We start from the raw sequence: 25,125 nt of genomic DNA on the forward strand, positions 1-25,125 counted from the left end.
TGGGTCTCAAATAGCCAATCTAACCCAAGAATCATTGTGTCTAGCATTTTGGTAGTATGAATTAGGTTTCCTGTGGCTTTAAATCTTTGCAGTCAGGGGAACAAGCAACCATTGTAGTCCTGCACTTTGCTTCCTTGAAAAGATTGCAGCATAGTAGTTATAACCTTAGCAGCCTCTGTATCTATTAGGGCTAAGGTAGGAGCATTATTTTCCTGCTGGACATGGATGTATGGTCTCCCCCTGGATCTCATTTGATTTTGCCAATGAATCACCACTGTTGCGCTCTTACATAATTGCACGATTCTTCGTCCAGCAGGCCTCTCTATTGTATAGAGCGGGATGGGGTTAGGTATAAAGGTGCTGTGGGATTTACTTGTACTCCCATTACATTGTGCCTTTGCTGCTCTTGAGGTCCAACCTGCAATAGTTCAAATGCTTTTATAACTAAATCCAGTGTGGGCGTCCCATCTCATTTTTTCTATCAGCACCATGGCTCATAAGGATGTGCCAAGTGGCACGACGGTTGTCACATGCAGGTCTTGCATCCATGCTGCATCTTCCTCTGCCTCTACCTCTTCCTTGCACTGCTCCCTCTACTCTCATTTGAATATTTGACTCGATCTATTGCTGTCATTATTGGGGCTTTTTTCCTCTTGATGGTTACTTTATGAGGGGCTACATGTAATGTTATTTGCTGGAGTCTCTCCCTCAATTCTCCTGAAGTATAGGGGTGTCCATTTTCTCAAATACTGAAGCGGTTCGCATACATTGGCTGCGTAGCTGCCACAGAGTCTCGTAAATTTTCTGTGGGGAATTGCATGCCATCTGGAACTCCATGTCACCCTTGAGGAACTACAACTCCTGCCATTATCTGAATGATTCCCCAGTGGGTTAAAAACATTTCTGGATCTTTATCAGGCTCTTGTACTAGGATAGCCTCTTGAGTTAGTACATATTGGTGTCCCACAGCACTGCCCAAGTGTCCGAACAGTGCCAATACATAGGGAATCTGTGTCATTCCGCATATTCTCCAGACAATACCCTTGAGGTCTGGGCTTGCACATGCTGCCATTACAGGTTGCATTTCTTCCATGGTTAGATTTTCTTTAACAGCCATTTGGCTTGCTTGCACTATCCATTTATTAAAGGTGGCTCTAGATAGGGGTCCTAATATTCTGGCTAATGCCTTTAAATCACTGGCTGTTAAGGGGATAATAGTAGTCTGGGAGCCAGTGATTTGCCCCTCTCCTCCCCCAATCTTGTGCAGGTCCCCTAGTTTCAGTAGTTCAATGCCTCTCTTATGACAGCTATGGGGGATGGATAGTCCTTCTAAGCTTCTGTGTCCCAATTACCATTTAATGCCTTTAGTTCTAAATCTGCTGCGTCCACTGGAATATCCCCGGCGGTGACAGCAGCAACCTGCCTGTTTGCAAATCCTAGGTTATGTTTTAGGTTCTTAATCACAGATTCGCATCGAGCATGATTTGCTGGTGCTTGTCTCTGTTCTAGTGTTAATTTCTTTATAATCTCTTGTAGGAACTGAACCTTTTGCTCTAATTTTGCTTTTTCTTTAGTTGCTGCCCCAAGTCTTTTATTTTCTAATGCAGTTTGTCTGAAAGCCTCCTGAAGGATTTGTAACTCTGAGTGTGTGCTCCCTGCTGCTATTTTTAGAGTATCCAATTCATGCATAGTATGTGAGAGCTGTGTATCTCTCTGCTTTAGTGCCTCCTGGCAGTTAGCCAAATGGAGGAACAGACTTTTAGCAGCCTCCCATACAAGCCATATAGCAGCAGCTTCTTTCTTTGTGGAGTTAGGTAGTACATCTTATATCTGCATATAGTTCTTAAATTTATCCTCCAAATCTGCAATAGTATGTGCATCAGATACTGCTTGCTCGGTCCATGGACCGAATAACTGCTGCAGCACTTGTTTTAACAGACTCACATCTTGCAGATACATAAGCAGTGAAATGTTGACATCTTTTATGTCTGCCTTTACCTTTCCTGTCTTTCTTTTGAACATCTTAATGACTGTTTCCTGTACTTTTCTTACTACTTAAAATTACTTACTGTCTGTTAGTACTCAAATTCAGTATATTAGTCTGTAAATCTATGCCAAAAGTCCTATTTCCAAGATAACCAAGTCCAAAAAAACCCCCCCAAAAGCAATGGACCCCTCTCTCATAGGCAGTCCAGACTACCCTGGTAGTCCACAATCTACAAAGTGAGCTTTTTAATTATCCACAACCCACAAGGTGAGCTTTACAAGTTAAACAACTTGTCCAAATATCCAAGTATTCCTCTATTTTTCTAAGTAGTCAGTCTAACCCAAGACCACTATGCCCCAGCACTTCTACCACTGGGCAGTGGGCACACCTTCAGATAGACAGACAAACACATATACAGACAAGACTTACTATACAGATAACACACAAATGATTAATAACATAGCCACAACATAGACCCTTATTCACCCCCACATGCATTCTCCACCAAAAATGTTACACAAATTGCCAATTGCTCAAATCACGAGTGAGACTTTATAAAGGGGGATAAGGCAGAATTCCATGTTTATTGATTACATGAGTTAGACATAGAGGTTCTAACACGCCATCCATACAAACACAAAGAAAATACCATGCCCATCATCACAAATTTTACACACACATAAAACAACCATTCTATGCATACAGACAGACACCAGATATAGTTACCAGCAATAGTTGCTCAATGTTAACATGGGGTGGCCGACCCCATGTTCACTGAATAGCTTAGATGTTGTAGCTGATGATGCCGGTGAGCTGGAGTGAGGTGAGAAGCAGGCATGCCTGTACTCCAGAAGGAAGACAGAAGATTTCTTACGCAACTTGGCATCATTTTTTTTATATATGGTTTTCAGTCTCTGTTTTACTTCTTGGGGTTTTTCCATGCTTAGTCTGTGTTTCTAGCAGCTTCTCCATATCTCTCTTTTCCTTATCTCACATCGAGGTCACTACAGTTGTAAAAAATGGGTCTCAGTCTTGAAGTTTTCTAGTTGCCCACATGGCAACATTTCTGCTTTAGTTATCTCCTTTGTACCCTCAAATTTCAAAGGGATTCTTCAGCCGTTTGTTAGTTAGTTGCTGGCTGGTGGTTTATACCTCTAGCGCCTTATTGTTTACATAAACAATTACATCCTCTCTCCCTTTCTCATGCAAACTCCCATTCACTGTTCACTCACCCCTTGCCCATATCTTTCTCATGCCCATGGCATACAAAGCTCATTCACTTGTGTCAAGTTGGAAGCATCATAGAATATAGTCAAGCAGCTACCTTTTAAAGGACAGGAATCAAATTATTACATTCATTTGCTCAAATCAACTATACTAAGAAAAAAGTTTAACCAAATGCTACAAATGCTACATAGGCTGGTGCTAGGGGGCTAGCAGAAGCCCAGGTTTATGCAGTAGTAGTCTCCTGTTTCAAATCATCAGTCTTTTTTCAAAGACAAGGACAGCTTGTTGTATAATCAGCAGCTAGTACCAAAATAACAACACTTTCCTTTCAATTTCAAGTAAAGCACCATCACAGTGCAAAGAAGCAAATTGTATAAGACCTGGAGCATGGTTTCTAAAATAGAGTTTGAAGGCTACATTATATTGGGACTCAATTGAAAAACTGCTGATGAATGTTACTATAAGCAGCGCCTCATTTTTATATGCGCATTAAACAAAATCTGTGAACCAGGAAGGAAAAAAGAAGAAAAACAAGAAACAAAACCCCGCAACTTTATAGCATTCCCTGCCACCACAATGGACCATGCAGGCAGTTTAGGCAAGTACTTATAAGTATCTTCCTTCAGCTTTTACTTATAAGGCTGAATGAAGAGTATGTAAAATGTGGAAACGTGAAAGGAAGAGTGAATGAGAGTAGGCCATTTAAACTCTGTTTTCTTTCCTAATTCAAGCCCTGTATCACAGAAACACTAATGTGGCTTATTGCTATTTTCCCCTCCAGATGCTGCACATTTCAGTTGAATCAATATTTTATGTAACTCTAATGATACAATCACAAAGTGTTACATAACACTAAATTTGCTTTTTCAGTTAAAATCTTCAAGCCAAACTCAATGGTGATCTAAAAGGTGGTGTAAATCCCTTCAAAATGGGTGAGATGGGGTGAAATGCACTGTCTTTTGTGAGGAACACAAAAAAACTTACACAATGAGGGAACAGAAAGTAGGTGCTGAATGCAGAACAAAACAGCAGCTGACAATGGGTTGTGGAACAAACATCTGTCCTGTTAGCCAGAAGCATAATGGTAGAGTTTGTGCACTGGACAGCAGACTCATACCTTACGGGTTTGTGCTCTCAGAGAAAGAAAATGGAGACTGAGGCTCCAGCTGAGTGGAGTGGACCAGGGTCAGGAAGCTGCTGTGAGAGGAAATGTCATTCCCAAGAGCCAGGTTAAAGCTGCTACAGATTGATCTGCTGAGAGACAATGCAAAGCCTTTAATTCAGCAGTGGTTGCAGAACCAGGGAAAGCTTAACTTGGCTGTTGGTGGAAACCTCCCCTTGAAGCACTTTCCTGATCCCACTCCACTCAAGTCCTCTACCTCCATTCTAGCACCTTTTCCGAGTACCTGGGCACCCACCCCCTTAGTTACGCTCCTGGTATTAGCTGGCAACTGCTTTTCCTGATATGTCTTCTCTTGCATCTATTAGCACGTTTCTCCACTCATTTTTCATAATTACTAGAAGAGTTAAAGGGGTGATACATATCAACTTCTATTTGTCCTATGAAAAATCTTCTAATAACTAAGAATTTTTTAAATTACAACATTAGGTGATTCAGCAGGCAAATAATTCAAATCTTTACAAAAGGTATATAAATACGTTACACCAGAAACTGAAGCTGATTGTGTGAAGAAGAGAAGATGAATCTGATACTAACCAGGAGTGAGCAGAAGCTGGCAAAAGAAAAAGAGATCTTACCAGGAGCCACACTTCCAGACTTACTGCTCTATAAAGCTAAGATGGCCAGAGAGAGGGGCAGGAACAAGGAGACATCCAGATGAGAGTGACGTGTCAGAGAGCAGGGAAGCGGCGAAGAGTTGTGACGGTTGGAATGACAGGGAGTCGAACAGCTATTGGATGACAGATTAAGAAGTTTCTACTAGCAAAGACTGACTGGTTTGAGGACTCAAAATAAGCAAGATACAAAAGAAGGAATACCGCCCCCGCTTCCCCCTCGAGAAACACAGGAAAACATAGGAGACTGGTATATACAAGTAAAATCTTTCTTTGAAGTTTTATATTAAGCAAAAAAATCAAAGAATTATATCAAATCTACCGATTAAAAAAACGAAAAAAAGAAAAAAAGAGAAGATTTTTGATATCCAGAGGCCAACAGTCTTCGTAAAGACTTTTATTCTTTGAGATGTGTATCCCTAAGAGAACAGTGTACACATTTACAGCCTATTATTATTGTTGTCTCTTGTTGGATTGTTGATTCTGATTTCTTTCTATATGGGACATTATACTCACCTGAGTCCAGAGAAACTATCTGGAAAGCAGGGATAGGAAAAGTCTGAACCATTTAAGATGTGATAATTTATGTTGTTTAATTACAATTAATAAAAAACAATTAACCTAGAAAATAATTGGATCACCGTGAGTTTCTATAATAGACCAGGTAGTATTTGCATAGTCTTTTCAAGGACTTTCCAAGAATCCTGTGCTAAAAACATAAATCAATATATTGCAGTTAAAAATCTAGTGGTGTTAAAGTCCAATCCTCCCAATAAAAGAAAAAAAACATATTTCCTTAAGATGTGGCAGGAGAAAGTTAGGATCACCACTAAAATAAATCCAGGAAATAAATAATCGTATTATCAATTGTAACTTAATTTCGAAAGTGACAGATAATATATAACTTCATAAAACTGCTATCACGCATACTACCTCACACTGATGTTCTGACAGAGGCAGGTCTTTTTATTAATAAAAGGAGATTAACCACAGAAAGAAAATCAATAACAGGTCACTTTATAATGCTACTAACTAAACATTAATAGAAAAGCAAATATAGGGCTCAGTTATATCTCCTATTCTGCAAAAGGAAGTCTGTTCACTTCATTATAACCCTTGGAAAAGCTGAATTTGTGCTTCCCCCAGCATAGCCCATGAACATAAATCCATAGGGGATTATGGCCACATCTGCAGACACCTAACAGGTACCTACTTCATGTTTTTATTTCTGAATACTTTAAAGACAATCCATTTTCATAAATAAACAATCAGAGGAGTAATAGCTTCACAGTGCATGGCAAGGAGCTCAGAGAAAGCTTCAGTTCTGATGCTACTCTGAAGGACACTTTTTAGGCCAGGACTACACTCTCTGTAGCAAGAGCATAGACAAGAACATCTACTACCTAAATCTAATTTTATATAGCAGAAAAATACATTAGTAACTTTGATATGGAAATGGTTGCTAGGGATAGCAACCAAATACTGGTTACCAAATACTGAAGGCCACAGCAAAATTCTCAAAAGGTATGCCAGGACCTAGGCAATACAGTAATGGGTATATGTAAAGATGTGATACACAGGCAGTGCTGTAAAGGGAGGCACACTAAATGTGATGGCAAGGAACAAAAATTTAGTTGAGAGGAGGTTGAGACATAGGAAAAGAGTTAATTATACAAGAAAAAAATCTTGTATTTTTTGCAGCAGTCTCTGCAGTAAAGAGGATAACTTAGGAGGGGGAATGATTTGTATATCATTATGATGAGCTATATTATGAACTCCTTTCTCCAAAGCCAGCTCTTATCACAATAGGACATGATGTTGAAGTACCTGATGCAGGTCACTGGGGAGGTCAGCCATGGTAGGGATTACCAAAGCTATCACTTCATGTTTAACACATTCTGGCTGAATCATCTCATTATAAGTACTTCCAAAAACAATTACGTTTAGTTTATTACCTGGCTTTATTCACAGTTTTTCCCATTTTCTAATTTTGTGATTGACTTCAGCTTGCTTAATTTTAAGTTGCCCATCTCAGTCCTTAGTGCAAAGTCATAGGATGTCTGCTCATCGTGCTGCCAGATATCATGTAAAGACTGTTGCCTTTCCTCTAATGCCACAGCATTTTTTGGATAATTTTCTTTGTTACTTGCATCTCTAGAAGAACTTCTAGTTTCTTTTTTCCCTATACTAACAGTTATTGTATAAAACTATCCACACATACCCAGGAACACTCCTGCCCCTTAAATAGTCCACAAATATTGACAATAGAGAAAAAGCAGCTTGAAAGAATTATGGGAGAGAGGTCACCAAGTATAATCGATCATAGCACTCTTTGTGATATAAAACCGAGCTGGTCTTGGATGCTCAGGTAGCAGGTGTGGCAGGAGAGGCACTCTCCATCTTTGTGTGGTGAGCAAGATACAGCATATCATTGCAAACAAAGACCCTTCTGCACTTAGCCATGGCTTTATTCTTTCAAGTAAGAGAACTGCAACATGATCTATACGAAGCACAACATTGAAAACATTTTAAAAAATTAAGCTAGTGCATAATATGGGGCTGCCCATGTATTAAGCTGTGAATCATACAAAGAGCTTGTCAGCACTAACGCTCTGCACTGTCTTTTAGCTATCTTTCAGATAGAATCAAAGATGTTGGTTTTAAAAAAAAGTAGGTTAGTGATCTGGTTATTTCAGAGGGTCACCCTCTCCTTCTGTGTGCTACCACAGCTGAGATAGTTGCAGGTGCTTGACCCAGCACATTCTCGTGAATTTTGGAGAGTAATTTATTAATGCAGCACTGTCTGTAATGAGGTCCCATTATAGACTGGCTTTCCTTTATTTTGATCACTACAACCTAAATTTGTATTCCTGTGGAATACAAGATATTCTACATTATAGATATGCACACATCACTCCCCCTGCCCCTTCACAGGTAGCTGGACTGTGAATACAAGTTTGATCCAGGCCAATTCTTGTTCAGATTACAGGACATGTTACTTTCCTTTACTTTCTACTATAGAATGGTAATGCTAGTTTTACAGTGTACTGAATTACAACTCATTTTAAACCATTGCCTAATCTTAAAATTTTATATAAGGCTAAGTTGCATCCTACAAAAATTAATATACAGAAATACAGTCCTGAGTGGTTTTTAGCTGAAAAATACTTCAAGCAAAGCATTCTATATTAAAAAGAATTCTAAAATGTTCTCACTCCAAAACGGATTATCATATCTGCACAATACTACAACCCTAATTTAACCACTCCTTTATACCACTTACACTCTAAGGTAATTGCATTGATATTGGAATTATGTCACATAAAAGTGGTGTGATCGAACAAAAATCAGTCTCATGAAGTGTAGTATTACAATAAAATATTACTATTTAGTTTTTATATAGGTAATAAACAAATAGGCCAAGAATAAATACAGAAAACCTCTATTATTAATATTCATATCTCTCACAACAAGAAATATTCTTGCATTTCCTTGAGTACACAGGTACCTCTCCAAGGATACCAGACTACTCCCATTAAAATTAAGGATAAAAACCCCTGCTTGCCACCCCCCTCTCCCACCGTGGACACCACCACTGGTCATACCCGCTCGCCATCCTCACTCGCTGCCATGGTTCCCCCTCAGTCACAGGAGGCACCAGTCATTCATGTTCAGAAGTGATATACAGTTACACAGATATGGAACTGTGGATGGAGTTGGCTGCTTCCTCTTTGTGTATATGCTCCATTGTCTCACCACACCTAGAAAATGGAAATATAAAAAAAATAAAATGATTACAGACTTTCTACCTGTAGTGCACTTTCTCTACTCAATAAGAAGACAGCTGAGTCTGAAAGAATACATACAGTTGTCTATATACAGCTCTTTCTTATTTAAGCTTTGACTGGGTTCATTTCTAGCCTAATTCTGCTCTTTCAGAAGTGTGTTGTGATATTTCAAAGTCTGCTGTGCTGCAGAATGGGGGGTGGGGAGTGGCCTTGTTTACTTAAAGAAATACAAATAGCAATTTAATTATCAAACAGTGTTATTCCTCAAGACCTATTAAAGAAATCCACAACAGCAACACAGACTTTTTTTAATGTTAATGGGGAAAATCCCCCTGTAAGCTAAATTGCTAAGGTAAACAATAGTTCGGAGAAAGTGAAAACTCAGAAAGTGGTAAAATGTCAGCAGAGTTACGATAGACAACCCTCACTATGAACACTATATTTGTAGAAAAACCCCCAGCTTTTCTTTTTTTTTACCTAAAAATATGACATCCCTTTTTCCCTACCATTTCTGCCTTTTTCTCTCCCCTTCTCTGTTCCCTATGGGTACTTGTATATAAGTAGTTATAAGTTAAGTTGAAAACCTGTGTACGTAAGTCCCCTTTTATAGTAACCATAAGCTATTGTAATAGTGTTTTGCTGTGTGTGTTGGATTACTGTAACGTACTACACGTATGGTTATTGTGTCTCAAGTGTCTCTACGTTAAAATTGTATGATTTAGGCCTGCAATGTGGGTTGGCATGAGTGATGTCAAGTATCCATTTTATGTGTCAAGTTCCCATCTTGTTCCCATCTTGTCCCCAAGCCCTGTTGTGTAAATATGTTGCGATTATGAAGTCTGTAACCTCTCACATGTAAATTGATTTTCCTTGAATGCCTGAAACAAAAGAGTGAATGGATGAGTGAAACACAATAACAGGACCCCCTACTAAATCACCACACCATCAAAAGCAGTACGTGGACAGTGACAGACCCATTGGAACCACCCTCCACATTCAAGAAACCAAAAATGAAGCCACCCACCATTGTGCCAAGGCTGCACATGCTCAGTATGAACATCTGGAACCCCCTGAAACAGGGCTGACCTTGCCTGGACATGCCCTCCCCATAGGAGATCATAGGTAGTCTGCCCCATAAAAAGGGATAGTGAAGACTGACTCCTTGGGATGCCATCTTCACCTGGACCAGACCTGCTCCACATCATGCTGCCTATCAACCCAGAGGCCCTGCTGGCGACCCCCTATGGACGACACCTGCTGGAGAAAGACCCCAACCAGCCACTGAGGACCCTTTCCCAGCCTGGATAGGTAGCTATCACCCCCATCCTCTCTTCAACCAAGGACTTGGACTCTGTTTTTTCTTCCCTACCTGGACTACAACATTTCCACTGAGTCTTTTCTCTTGCTGCCATTGTGTGAGTGTGTGTGTGAGTACTTGTGTGAGTTTATGTGGGAACCAAGCTATACAGTACAGCTATACAGTTTAATAAAACTGTTATTTGGAACCCTGAGTTGGGTTTTGCTTTACTACGGTTCTCGCCCTGCTCCAATCTCTGCTCCTCACCCCTCCAACTTCTGGCTTATTTCTTCCTCTCCTGCTTCTGGCTCACCATCACCTTCAACACCTGCCCCATGCTCCTGTAGCTCCAGCCATCCTGAGTTCCTCTCTGCCTGCAAACCCCTATTTCTTTGCTACTGCCTTATCCCCACTGCCTGTCCCCTGATCTCTGCCACTGCTATTGCCTCATCCCCACTGCCTTTTTCCCCGATCTCTGCCGCTTGCTCTTTAGTTACCAAGCATAGGTACCACAGGCACCAACACACTGACAATGTTCTACTAATATGTGAATACACAGTCAGGCTGTTGCTGGAACTATATAAATTGGCATTTTCTCAAGTACCAAATGTATTATCTATATTCTCTTATGACAGTGTAAATTGAGGATGACTTGCAGATATTTGTTAATTTATTGTCTCTTTTTAAAAGACTTTGCTCCACAGTGTTTAATAATACAGTACTGCAACTTTTGCAAGCATGATTTCTGTTTTCTCGTGGTATCTACACCAGGATTCTGCCTACATGTGTAGGCAGTGAAGGAAAGCATGATCCACAGTCACACATTGCAACTATAGTTACACATCCAATGGTAAGACTCTCTTTAAAATTCCTGTTCCTAGCAGGACAATGGGTTACATTAATGCTGTCCTATGATTGGTGTTAGTAGGGGACTGGTCTTTATGCCACTCTTAAGCTAACCAGCAGACGCAGCCTCCAATAAGTTGGCTTCATCTAAAGTTGAAGAAGCCTTTTCTTATCAGAGAATATTACCACTAGCTTGGATGCTAGAAACTTACCCTCATGTCAAACAAGGCTTCTTTTCAGATCTACCATTAACCTGTAATAATCTTCTACCTACCTAATTTCTACGTGTGGGAAAAATGGTGGAAAAATAATTGCAAAGTATGAAGGAAGGAACAAGGAATCTGGTAGAAGAACACCAAGAAAACATTCTCAATTTCCCAGTCTCCATCTCCATCTCTGTCTTAGTACCCATCTCGCTCTCTGTCCCCATATCTATCTCAATCTCAGTCTCCATCTCGGTCCCCATCTTCGTCTCCATCTTCCTCTCATTGGCCATCTCCAGCTCAGTCCCTGCCTTGCTCTCCATCTCAATCTCATTCTCAGTCCCCATCTCAGTCTCTGTCTCAGTCCCTATCTCCATATTGGTCTCGGTCTCATTCTCCATCTCTGTCTGTACTTCAGTTTCTGTCTCTGTCTCTGTCTCCATCTCTGTCTCGCTCCCTGTCTCAGTCCTTGAACCCATCTCTATCTCCGTCTCAGTGCCCATCTCCATCTCCGTCTCCGTCTCCAGCTTAGTATCAGTCCCCATCTTGGTCTCGTTCTTGTTCTCTGTCTCCATCTGCATCTCCATCTCTATCTTCATGTCCGTCTCAGTCTCTGTCTCAGTCCTCATGTCCATCTCAGTCTCAGTGTACCTCCAGCTCACCCCAAAGGTGCATGTCCTGGAGTCCAAATGCACTGTACCTTCTCCATCATTAACAGAATAAGCCCAACCATGGTCCAAATTGACAAAGGAGACCTTGGAAAATAGGTACACAGCTCACAGTTCTCTGATTTGATTGCCTGTGCAGCCAAAGCTGACAAAGCACTGATTGTTGCTGCATCATTGTGGTTCTGTCCGCATGTTCTCACTTTGTATCACTGATCTGGTTGTTACTATTTTATTCATCTTGTATTCAATGTTGTTATTAGTACTCCTTGTTATACTTTGCACACTTACTCTTCTATTGTGTATTTGACAGAAGTGAGGCCTAGTGGGCCATCCTTCATGTTTTCTCTAGGAAAAAATAGGCAGCAGTGCCAGAGGTGCTGTTTTAGCTTGAACTATTGGGTTTAGCAGATTTTCCACGCTTGAACAAAAGACGTACTCACAGTTGTTTTCACCCTTGCAAAGCTTTATTTAAAGATACTCACAGAAGCAGGCGATAGAACAGAGCAGAGAGGACAGTCACCCCACTTTGGCCTTAGGTAGCAGCTGCTACCCCGCATGGTTCCCCTGGCCCCGGAGTGTCCCAATCTCGGGGATGTGCCGGGACTCTGCACAAGTCAGGACTTTTGCCAGAGTGGAGGAACCATAGTAACTTAAGAAAATACAGCTTATTTAGCCTGAAGTAAACAGCACTTTCTCAAGCTGGGAAAATGGGAATGAATCGTGATCCAATGCACCTGATGTTTGCCGCATTGCACTGTATCACAACATTCTACTATCTAGGTTCATGGCTCGCTCACACTCACAGAGCTGCTTCACTGGCCTCCTATGGAATCAGCATGCAAAACTCTTGGTCTTAGCACAGCGTGCAAAACTCTAGCTCTTAGCAAAGCTCTTACTATTACAGTTGCCTATTAAAGAATATCACTCTGCCATGGCTCTCTTAGCAAAGATATGGCTTGCAGTCTTTGTAGCGCAGCAAGGTTGGACTTATTCCAACTGGTGGAAGGTAGGCTTGAGCTGTTCCATGTAAATCAGGTAAATCAGAGAGTTCTTTAGTGTGGGGAAGTGTAGGAATATCAGCATGCTTTGCTATATGCTTGTAGTATGCTCCCAGTCATCAATCTCAGAGGCAAAGTCAGGAAAATGCTGCTAGACAAAAAGCTTACCTGTCACTTCCCTATATAGCTCATTGTTCAGTAAAAAAGCCTTTCTGCTGATTATCAATGGAAGGGTCTTGTCAGTCTTCCTAAACTCTAAGCACCCATTTTTAATTACAACACTGAGGGCTCATGGTTGTGCGTGTAATGCAGATAGTCAGGGCTAAGGTTACTCTGGCTTAGGTTCAGCCTTATGTTTAGGTGCTATAAGCTTTGTGCATTTGGAGCCCTGGTTTTGTTTTGTTGTCACCTTAGATGTTATCATGTATGGGGCTGCATGGTGTGGGCAGGGGGACAGAGATTGGAACAGTGTGTCTGGATCCTGTCCCGGGTCACAGAATCTCCAGTTGTTTCATGTGCTGGGAAGTAAGTGTGCATTGTTTGAACCCTATCATGGTTGTTGAAGGCAGTGTAGTGTGCTACCCCATTCTCTGGCTTAGCTCATCTAAAGGTGATGATGTAATGTGTCAAGCTCAAGTGCTGCACATGCACAATAGGTCAAGGTTCTACAGTGAATTTAGGGGGATGAACTAAATGCATACATTGACATGTGCAGCAGAGACTGGGCAACTGGGACTTTGGCACCCAAAGTGATGACCACTGTTCCCTGAGCTACTGTGAATGATTATCGTCAGACATGTGCCAATTGGATAAGTGTTTGAGTGACAGGTTCATTAAATAGGAGCTAGGAGAATTAAGTGGGGCAATGTTAAAAAGAATTAAGTGGGGAGAGTTAAAAAGGGAACTGAGCTGTGATCTGGTGGTGTGAGAATTGCATTTCTGTGGTGCAACCAAGGGCAGTGGTCTGTAGGCATGCAGGGGCCTCTGGGTCTAAGATAGGATGGGGAGAGGATGTAGGAGAACAGGAAGAGACACAGGAAAGATCTGGGGCAGAAGGCAGAAGAGACTGGGATCAGGCAGGAAGAAGGCAAGGGCAGAGAGAGAGACACAGGAGGAAGATCAGAGGGGCAGAGAATAGGAAGTGGAGTAGAGCTGGGTGATCAGTGAGTCAAAACTAAACTCAGGTTCTAAATTAGCAGTGGGTTTATTGGACAGTTACAGATGGTGACACGATACCTTATTATTTTCTTTGCACCCACACACACACACGTACACACAATGGCAGTTGGGGTTAAAGTTGCTGGGTGCATGGGGCTGACGTCCAGGAGGAGAGAAAGAGAGGGTTCAAATTGTAGGAGGAAGTGTGTGGGTAATATCCCAAGATGGAAGTTGATCCTCAATGGCCACTTACGGTCTCCTTCAGCTTGATATTGTCCACGGGTGTTGCCTGCAGGGCCTCTAATGTGAATAGGGCAGCAGGACATGGACCTTGTCTGGTCTGGGTACGAAATGGCATTCACACTGGGTCTGTCTTCACTGTCCCCTTCTATAGGGGCAGACCTTCTATGACCCCAGTGGCAGGGGACATGCCCAGGAAGAGTCTGCCTCTGGTGAACTGAGCATGTGCATTCCAGGTCAGAACATACAGTTTCAGGTGTCTATAATGGTGGCTTCTACAGCAGTCTCTGTCTTCCAGATCCTGAACCAGGGAGGGTCAATGCAGGGTGATGGTTGGGTCGTCGACTTGATGGTTGGATCTGTCATGGAGTGGGTGCAGGGGTCGCTGTGATCCCGCTAGCGCCCCCAGCTGTATCCAATTAAGTGATCCAGCACCCTCAACTCGTCCGCCATGTCTTTGATGTTCTAAGTTCAGTAAGGGAGGCTGCCTTGTCTCGCCTTGGACACTACTCCGCTCTATGCCCCGTGCCGATTGGGGTGCCCCAGTGCACCTCTGCCTTATGGGCGATGCGTGCCTCCAACCTCCCCTTTAGCATGCCCCAAGCCTCACAATTCTTCGTGGACGATATCTGGTCCTTCTGTCTCCCTGCACCCTGCCCGGCGCCTCTGGGTTAGCCTCACAACCAGCGCCCCCTTGTCTTGCGCCTCTGGGTTTGTCTCGCCCAGGCTACACCCCACTGGAGCCTGTCTTACTCTTTCTATGCACCTTGCGCCCTCAGGGGGCCTCTCGCCCACCTCTGGGCTTTCCCGCCCCTCGGGCCTCTCTGGGGGTCTCTGCCGCGCCTCACGCGCTTGCTGCCCTCTCTGGGGCCTCGCCCACTCTGGGGCCTACACCGTGCTCCTTGTGCTTGCCGCCCTCTCTGGGGCTCTACCCCCGCACTTCCCGCGGTCGTTGCCCCTTCTGGGGCCTATGCCGCGCCTCTCGTGCTCGTTGCTCACTCTGGGGTCTCGCTCGCACGTTTCCCGCGCTTGGGGCTCAGGTGGCCACAGCCATGCCTGGCCCCTTGACCCTTTCCTGGGTCGCTTGCCCCACCGGGCAAAATACTGCACTCACGGGCTGGGGTCTGAAACCTCGCACACCGCACCTCTCCGGCGCCAACAGCTGTGCCCCACTGGCACCACTCGCTGTGCCACTACTAGGCACCCGGGACCCCCAGGTTATTGGGGAGCTCCCATGAGGCCTCCTCACACCCCTACAGCCTCACCTGGTCCTCCGGTATAACAATAACTGAATCAGGAGCCAAACGGCTATAACTCAAACACCGGAAGCCTACCAGCTTACAACACAATCATAAGCCCCGAGCTTATAAACCCACCTCCGCTCAATGCTGGCTCTCTCTCATACCTCTATCCGGGTTCTCTCTCTCCCCTCTCATCATTGCAACCGGTCCAACCGCCACCATTGGCGCTCGCGCTCCTGCTCCTGCTCCTGCTCCTGCCAGAGGGGAACTGCTAGCCAGGCTCCGGCCTGTGCTGTTTACAAAGGCCCGGCCTGGCCCCCTTCTGGCCACATGACCTGCTTAGTTGTTACAGCAACCGGCACCTGGGGCTGCCCAGCTGATTGGCAGCAGCCCTTCTTATTAGCGAGCACCCTAGTGCTCCGCTACAGGATCATTCAGAGAGAGCTTTTTTTAGACCTACTTCGATTATCTCTCAAGCAGCGTCATTCATCCACATTCCTTCAGGAACCAATTTACACAGGAGGGGGTCAGAATGAGTTACACACTTACAATAGGGTATGCCCTGGCACGGGACACAAAATGAAGACTTGACATACGAAATGGAAACTTAACATTACTTGACATTTCCATACAGACATACGCCTAAATCATATAAATCCATGGATCTTTAGGAAACGATATGGCTTGGGCTCTTTGTGGCACAGCCAACTTGGACTTACTCCACCTAGTGGAAGGTAGGCTTGGGCTGTTCTGTGTAGACCGGGTAACGCTTGACAGTTCTTTAGTGTGGGGAAGTGTGAGAAGTATCAGTGTGCCTTGCTCTATGCTTGTAGTATACTCTCAGTCATCAATCTCAGAGGCCAAATAAGAAAAATTATGCAAGAGGAAATGCTTAGATTGAAAACTAAAAAAAAGACTTTACATTTAGAAGCAGGGACTCAGTGCGTGTGGGTCAGCTATCTGCTGGTTGTGGATGAAGGAGCTCTCTGAATGGGATTGTTAAATCATTAAGCTAAGGCTTCTGCCACTTGCTCAGTCAAGTTAGAGAATCTCCAGTCACGCTGCTGACACCCAGACAGTTGCCCTCCAAGTTGGGCTGAGGGCCAAGGTTGGTGGGTGGAGTCCAGATTGTCAGGGCTAAGGTTGCTCTGGCTCAGGTTCAGCCTGGCCTTGTGGTGCTTTGGCATGGAGGTTGAATTCATTTGCGTGTGCTTGGGGGGAAGGGGAGGGGTTAAGTGCGGTGTGCCTGAACCCTGGCTTGTTTGTTGGGGGCGGTGCCCCCTTCCCTGGCCTAGCTCGTCTGCAGGTTATGATGTGATGTGTCAAGCTCACATGCACACTAGGTCACTAGTCTGCACTGAACCCAGGGGAATGAAGTGAATGCATACCCCTTAGCATGTGCGGCAAAGACCTGGCACCCGGGATTTTGTCACCCAAAGCGAGGACCACTGCTCCCTTAGCTGGTGTGAATGATGATGGTCAGAAGCGTGCCAAGTGGATGAGTGTTTGCGAGACGGGTGTATAAGTCAGCTGAGCGGCTGGTGAAGCAGAGCAATGTTAAGTGCTGTGGTGTGTGGGTGTGAGAACTGCTTTTCCATGCTGCAGCCAAGCGCAGAGGTCTGTTGGGGTGCAGGCAGCTGTGGGTCTACCCCCTGGGTGAAACCAGCTCTGAGGGCAAGAGAGTATAAGGCAAAAAAGGGCAAACTGGTAGAAATGGCTGGAGAGAAAGGGGAGGTGGGAGGAGGCAAGGGGACATAAAGCTAAATCAGTGGCTCTCAACTTGTTGTGTATCAGGATGCATAGGCATAAACATCAGTGGCCAGTCCTGACCCAGTGCACCTCTGCCTATGTAGCAAAACCCACAGTTTTTTCTTTTTTCTTGCATTCACTTCCCGCCCCAACCACTTCTGACTTCTTCTCTCCCTCTCTATTCCCTATAGATAAGTAGAAGAGAGCTCAAACTTAGGAGGAGCTTTAAACATTTCTCTTTTGGTAGCAAGCTTTTGGTTTTGGACAGCCACTGTTTTACATTGTATTATGATTAGGCCTGCATCCAATCTTACTGTTCTATATTGTATTCTTAACATTTTTGTATTGATTTTTATTCTTTCATATGGATATTGTATGGTTTAGGCCTGTGTTTGTAAGTGAACCAAAGTCATGGCAAGATTCCATTTTCTATGTCAAGCCTCCATCTTCTGTCCTCTGCCTGGGCATCCCACATTGCAACAACAGGATTCATTGTGCCCTTCCTATGGAAATTGGGTCCCCCATGAAGGAGAATGATTGGGCATGTTTGAAATACAGTGGGAGCAGGCCTCTACTGAATGGCCTGGAAAGACTGGGCCATCACCTCGCACTGATTCAACCAGGAACCAGGGACCTCACCCATGAACAGAGCCAAGACCAGCATTTGAAAAACATCTTGGCTGGCAGCTAAATGGCATTGCTGTATTTCATTACAAATAATGTGCAACTAGATTTCTAGCAACTTGGGTTTTTTTGGAAAAAAAAAATATGCAAGAAAATATGGTACACAAGCAATACAAGCACGTTCATGCTACTCCAGCACAGGAAACAACAAAAGGATGGTGTGAAAAAACATGTCACAACTCCTTCAACTGCAAATGGAGAAAGAACTAACAAAGCTATTATTGCCAATATTAAAGGATGTCATACATCCTTCCATGATACTAGTGACCATGTATTCCAGACCCTCCCCCCGGCTTTCTATAAAAGTCTGAGTACTGTATTTAATAGATAACAGTCCAGTGATTCTTGACCTTTCTAATAAGAAGCGGAAGAAGTTATTTATCTTTGTGCTGGTCACACATTGAATATAAGTTTTTAGTTCTCAAAGCTCCACAATAAATATGAAATGCCAGCTTCACTGAGATCAATTGGAGAACCAAAAGATTAACGCTTTATCTTCTATTCAAAGGCTTATCTCTCTCTGCTATATCCAGAGTTAAATTTCAAGTTAAATTGTCTTATCAATTTTAAAGCAGCTATGATGGTGACTACTGAAGTTGAACTGAAATGTCCTCATCTCCGTCCCATTCTCCGTCCCTGTCTCTGTCCCTGTCCCCATCCTCATCCCCATCCCCATCTCTCTCTCGGTCACCTTTTCCATCTCTGTCCTGGTATCTGTCCCTGCCCCCATCCCTGTCTCTGTTCCTGTCTCTGTCCCCATCGCCATCTCCATCTCCATCCCAGTATCCATCTTGGTGTCGGTCTCCAACTCTGTCTCTGTCTCTATCCTGGTCTCCATCTCCGTCCCAACCCCGGTCTCAGTCTCCGTCCCCAACTCCATCGCCATTTCCATCTCTGTCTCTGTCCCCATCCCCGTCCTCATCACTGCCACCATCTCCCTCTCCTTCTCAGTCCTGGTCTCAGTCTCTATCTCTGTCTCCTTCCCCATCCCCATCCCAGTCCCCTTACCACTCTCGGTCCTAGTCTCTTGGTCTCCATCCCCATTCCCATCCCCATCCGAATCTCCATCCCATTCTCTGTCTCCCTCGCCATCTCTGTCCCTATCACCATTCCCGTCCTCATTTCTGTCCCGGTCTCCGTCCCTATCTCTGTCCTGGTCTCCATCCCCCTTCCCATCCCCATCTCCATTTCTGTTTCTGTCTCCATCTCTATCTTCATCTCTCTGTCCTGGTCTTCATTTCCATCTCTTTCTCTGTCATGGTCTCCATCTCTGCCCCAGTCTCCATTTCCATCCCCGTCCCCATCCTGGTCTCTCTCTCTCGGTCTGCATCCCCATCTCCATCCCATTCCCATCCCCATCTCTGATTCCGTAGCCATTCCTCTTCCCCATCCCCGTCTCCACCTCTGTCCTGGTCTCCATCTCCATCCCTGTCCCCATCCTGGTCTCTCTCTCGGTCTTCATCCCCATCTCCATCCCATCCCCATCCCTGTCTCCATCTCTGTCCCAGTCTCCATCCCCATCCTGTCTCCGTCCCCATCGCAGTCTTGGTCTTGGTCTCAGTTACAGTCTCAGTCTCCACCTCTGTCCCCATCCAGGTTTCTGTTTCAGTGCCAGTCTCCATCTCCATTACCGTTTCCGTCTCCATTTCCGTTTCCATCCCCACCTCTGTCTCCGTCTCCATTTCAGTACCAGTCTCCATCTCCAACTTTGTTTCCATTTCAGTCTCCATCCCCGTCTCCGTCTCTGTCCCTGTACCCATCTCCATCCCCATTTCTGTCTCTGTCTCCATCTTGGTACGGGTCTCCATCTCCATCTCAGTCCTGGTTTTGTTCCCGTTCCTGGCCTTGGTCCCATCCCTGTCCCTGTCTCCATCTCTGTTGGTCTCCATCTTCATCTCCATCTCGGTCTCGGTCTCCATCACCATCTCCATCTCCTTCCCCATCCCCAGCCTCATCCCAGTCTCGGTCCCAGTCTTGGTCTCACTCGTGGTCTCCATCTCTGTCTTCGCCTCAGTTTCACTCTCCAGCTCTGTCTCCTTCTTGGTCCCAGTCTACATCTCTGTCTCTGTCTCTGTCTCTATCTCCATGCCCGTCTCGGTCTTGGTCTCCATCTTCATCTCCATGAACATTACTACCATCTCAGTCTCAGTCTCGGTCCCGGTCTCTGTTCCCATGTCAGTCTCGGTCTCCTTCCCTGTTCCCTGTATCTGGTAAGGAGATGATCTTCTTATGGTGAAACAAAAAGTGTTTTTCTGAGAAAATAAAGATGAAACTGTAAAAAGGACATTTTCCCAACAATGAAGGCTTTAAACTATTGGCAGGAAAAATACAGCTGCCAGGCTGGAACTGGCCCACCAGGCCATTCTATGCAGCCTGTGCCGGCCCTCCAAAAGACAATTATTACTGGTGCATGGCTGCCCCTCTGAAAGCCAGTGGGTGGTGCGGCTTTTCAGAGTTCAAGTGCCACTGGGCCAGGCTGGGTGGGCTCTGTGCTGCCAAGTGCGGCTCCTGGCACTCGATTTGGGACCTGTGTGCCTTTGGATCAGGCCAGGATGGCTCCATACCACCACATGCAGCTCTAGAACTATGCTCGGTAACCATGCACCAGAGCCATGAACTGCTGGGGGGGTCCCTGCCTGCTGTTAAGCATCTGGGAGCCATCCCCACCACATCCCCTCACAAGCCCTACCCCCCCTCCACATCCCTCCACAAACCCCACACCCAAAGCTCCCCATATCTACACAGCCGTAACTCAACACACTTCCCCCTACCCATGCTATACTGTTGATTACTTAGAAAGTTTAAGGGCCATAATCAAAATATTAGAAAAATAAAGGTCAATATGGACTCTTAGACAGCAGTTGAATACACTAGGAGTCAACAACCTACAATCTACAGGCCAGAGCCATGCTGCAGAAATTAGCTATGGCCCATGGTATAAGTACATGTGGAAATTTACAGCCTGTTGTGGGAGCTGGTTCGGAAGCAGTGGCCCCCAGTGGTCAAAAGTTGCCAAACTCTGGAATATACTAGTCAGAAAATTTGTGATCTAGAAGGAGAAAAATGACAGAATCAGCTCACACAATGTCGAATGCTCTTTATGTATGCTTCCAAACTACAAGCAAATATTTTAGGGAAAAGGCCAAAGGAGGAGACCCATCATCATCAAGCAGTGGTGTGATTACATGTTGCAGTTGCTACAGTTACTGCTATAGCTTAGAATTCAGTTCTGTAGTCTACAGTAACACATTATTTATATAAAATGTGTTATTGCACTTAATCATTGAATATGTTTAGGTGGTTAAAATGGAAAATACTGAGTTAAGAAAATAATGAGGAATTTGTTATACACACGGATTTTTTGGGGGTGATGCAAGGCGTTCTTCATTGGGTCTGAGGAGTGAAGGATTCAAAGCAATGATTAAGAACATTGGTTAGTGCTTTGAAATTGGAGAGGGGAGAAATTCCCAGGAGTAGCAGACAAACAGTTAGTAGAAGAAAAAAAGCTTGATTACTGGGAAACCAAGGCCTATCAAAGGAGAGGAAGAAGAATTTCAGGAATCAGGTAGATTATATTATGTCATAAAGTTAATACCAGTCCTTGGTCTTTAGTGTCCAGCCAGTTTATTAATTTTGTTCCCAAACTGGCTTTTTAAAGGTATTTGTTTGATTCCTTTGAGCATAAGAATCGGAGAGTCAAAAACTGAGTAGCTGTTCTGTGAAAAATGGCTCCTATTATGTTTATGTGTCTCTGTTCTTTATATTTTTTCTCTGAGAGTTCATTCCAATGCAATTTCTGTTTAGTTTCACCCATATAATTACCATGAGGGTATTTGGCATTTCCACGGCCATGCCATATCAATTAAAAAAATTCATCTATCAGACGTCTGGTTATAAAGTTTCTGCATTCAATATCAGTAATGCAACATGTCAAGCTCTTAAAAGCAATCACATACATTAGGATCCTTGAAATTGCAGCTTATCTTATTTTTTTGCAGTATTAAGAACTGTTCTTGTGTAGTTTGTAGCACTATAGTATTTCCCTTAATAGTATTTTGTATGCCAGTATTTTGATGCCAGCTGAATAAAATATTTGAAAATGTCTATACATTATGGTTCACTTACTAAGCTGGCATCAAATGCTGAGCTACAGAGTAAGAAAAAGAAATAATAGAACAATATATGCATGCATTATGTCCATGTATGTGGGTAGCTGTATTTACACACACAAACATATATAAACATACTCATGCATGTTGCCTGAGCCTTTGTATGTCATCCTGAGCCTTTTTTGGGAAGGATACATATCAACTGAATAAAATAAAATGTATTTGGTTGTGTATTCATGTTCCCTAACACTGAAAGAAACAATGACAGCATTAGTTCAGTCTCCATGTCTCTTTGTTCTCAGTCTCTCTGATGAGTCTGTCTAATGTCAAATGTGAGTGTGTTTTCTAATGCTGGGGGTTTTTCGCTACTAACACCTGGAATTGCACTGGCACCTCGTTTGGCACTGAAAAGCATTTAGGTGGTTATGATTTACATTTGTAAGCTCAGCACCTCAGTATGTAGTAAAACTAGGGTCCTAAACAACAAAGGCAATGAATTCTTCTCTGGGTGTGACTACTTATGCTTATAAATGTAGAGAAATAAATTCTGGTGCTCATCATGCTGGAGTTCATTGCTCCCAGCTCCTGCGTTTACATGGAAACAACCTAGAATTAGTCATACCATGTAACATACCATCCTTTAAGCACCACTGTTTTCCCCTATATAAAATGGCATTTAAAAATAAGAGCACACTTCATTTTCTTAATCTACGTAAGGTCTAGAAGTTTTTCCTCTAATACTCATCTTGTTTTCAGTCGTATTTCCTAGCTCCTCACCTCCCTCCCTGTTTTTATCAATGCTTCTTTCATTTTCCTTGTGAGCCATCTCACCTCTTCATTTATCTTTGTCACTGCTTACTGTACTCTCTCTTCCACCCATTCCCTTCTGTTTTTCTTGCCCTCTGGTATTATTTGTTTGTATTTCCCCAGTCGTTGTACACAGTTCAGGTTTTGCAAAGATCACTTCATTCTTCTGCATTTAATGTTTAATGGAGACAATGCTACTGGGAAGTCCAAAATATGTAGGAGTTCAGGGGACTACCTCATTTTAGCATGAGTTGCTGCACTAGACAAATATTACAGTAGTACAAATTTAGTATTTAGCCCTCTTCGTGTTTTTCGTTCCGTGTAATTTAAAGAAATTATCATAGTATCAATAGTTTGATGCTTGTGAATATACTAGTGTCAGGCTTTGTATGTCCTTGCCACCTATAAATATAGAAAGTGTTTATATTTGTTGCTTAAAAATATGACTTCAAATTACTTCAAATTATATTCCTTCCAGATATGGTGGTTGTACAGTATCCATTTATTATCAACTACTAATAATTTTTAGCCATCCCTAAGGATCAACACTTATGTGTGGAGCGCTCACACTAATCTAGTACCAACTAGCCTGATTATGTCTCATTTCCTTCTTTCAGTGGTGATCCTGAGTTCCACCTGCTATATCTTTTTTTTTTGAAAAAAGGTTTGTTTTGGAGGGTGTAACATAAACAATCGCTGAATAATGAAATATCTATCCATATTATTCAGGTTTTGACCTTTTCTCATAACACAGGGTTATTTATTTATTTATTTCTATTTCTTTTCCTTTAAACGAAAAAATTCAGACTCACAGGGTGTTCTTTGAACGAAGATTCTTTTATAAGATAGCTATCTAATTTTTACATCTTGATTTTTAGGTCTCAGAATCTCCTGAGCTTGCTGGATTGACAGAAGCCTATTTTTCAGGTGACTGCTTTTCAGGTGAATGCTTCTCCAGCAGAGGTGAATATTATACCTTTTATAATCTTTAAACACCAAACATAAACTCAAACAACCTAAATACGAATAAAGTTTTGTCTTTTAAAATATGAGTGTCTCAAAGAAAATCAGGTTGCCTTCAGCTTTAAAAGGAACTGGGCTTGTCATAACTTTCAGGTAGTTTTTTTCTTTTACAGTGAAGCATTCAATAAAAGTTTACTTGTTAGCATAGATCTCCACCATTTCTCCCCTCTGATCCTCTGCGCCTCAATGCCGAACTGCCTCTGGGACCATACTCCAGCAGAACCTCTCTCTCTTTTTTTAAGTCTACCTCCTCCAGGCAGATGCTGTCTCCTGTCCTCTCTAACACAACATCAGGTGACTCCTCTTGGCAGCCAACAGCCGACTCCTCCCTATCCTCCCTTCTTGAATCCATTCATTCCTTAGGTCCCTCTGGCATGTCTCTACTCTTCTCTGCATCTGAGCATCTCCTCCCTTCCCTCTGCTTTCTAGCTCCAGATGCTCAGCTGGTGTGAATTAGCATAGTTCTACTGATTATTGATGAAGTTATTCCAGTTTACAGCATCTAATGTTGTGACCCATTTATGATTGTAACACCAGCTGAATTAAAATGACTCTTCTTGCTGTTTATCTTGCTTTGCATTGGAAGCCTTTGAAGTCAAATTCCCATTTTATGCTGGCTATATAAATATCTCCTCCCTCCAATAACATGCATAGTTGGTGGATTTTTTTTTCTTTGCCTTGCTTCTCATAATTTAGATTTTTTTCCCAAGCACAAACTCATGTAAAATCTGTTTATGAAAAAACTATGTGTCCAAGTAAGAACAAACAGCACATTGACCTCATGATATACTCTTGGATGTTCGTAGTATAACCATGATTGCCAGTAGTTTTTTTATTTTGTTTTTTCTCATCAATTACCTATTTTCTCATTCTAATAAACTGCTTGGACTAAGGAAATTTGTAATTGCTTTTGTATAACAGCCTGAGGGTTACTGGGTCACTTACTTAAATTAAGGAGTAAATAAGATCTGTCTTGTGTTATTGGCTGTAACTTGAAATATATTGATACTAATCAAGTTAGTGACCTGTTAAAAGCTGGATTTCTTCTGGTCAGAAGGATGGAAATAAATCTAGTGGATTGGTTTAGTAGAGAACGCCAAAGATCCTTTTTTCAGTAGTTTAACAATGATATATTCTGTTGCATATTGTACTTCCTTGAATCTGTTTTTGTTGCCAGCCACTAATTGTTACAGGACACCTGCCATATCTAGAAATTATGGAAATTCTTTGCTGCATAGGAATGGGAACTATTGAGTGTTCCCTAGTATTACTAAATATGCAAAGACTTCCTAATATTATTACTAAA

The 25,125-nt window shown here is 43.1% G+C and overlaps 1 protein-coding gene across 7 annotated transcripts in view; it reads left to right on the top strand.

Moving 5' to 3' along the window:
- Positions 1-25,125, top strand: part of LOC149859745 (uncharacterized) — a 44,838-nt gene that overhangs the window by 12,883 nt on the left and 6,830 nt on the right. For 3 of the 7 annotated variants that reach the window (XM_090058434.1, XM_090058433.1, XM_090058435.1), the window contains exon 5: positions 4,824-4,953. In XM_090058434.1, coding sequence (XP_089914560.1) covers positions 4,824-4,843 — 20 coding nt within the window. In that variant the 3' untranslated portion in view covers positions 4,844-4,953. Of the gene's footprint in view, positions 1-4,823; positions 5,980-23,674; positions 23,760-25,125 lie in introns of those variants that run through there. The other 4 variants (XR_016443646.1, XR_016443647.1, XR_016443645.1 and 1 more) reach the window with 4 other exon arrangements.

Source organism: Crocodylus siamensis, chromosome 7 (genome assembly GCF_052110815.1).
Source record: "Crocodylus siamensis isolate JL-2025a chromosome 7, ASM5211081v1, whole genome shotgun sequence".
Classification (NCBI taxonomy): domain Eukaryota; kingdom Metazoa; phylum Chordata; order Crocodylia; family Crocodylidae; genus Crocodylus; species Crocodylus siamensis.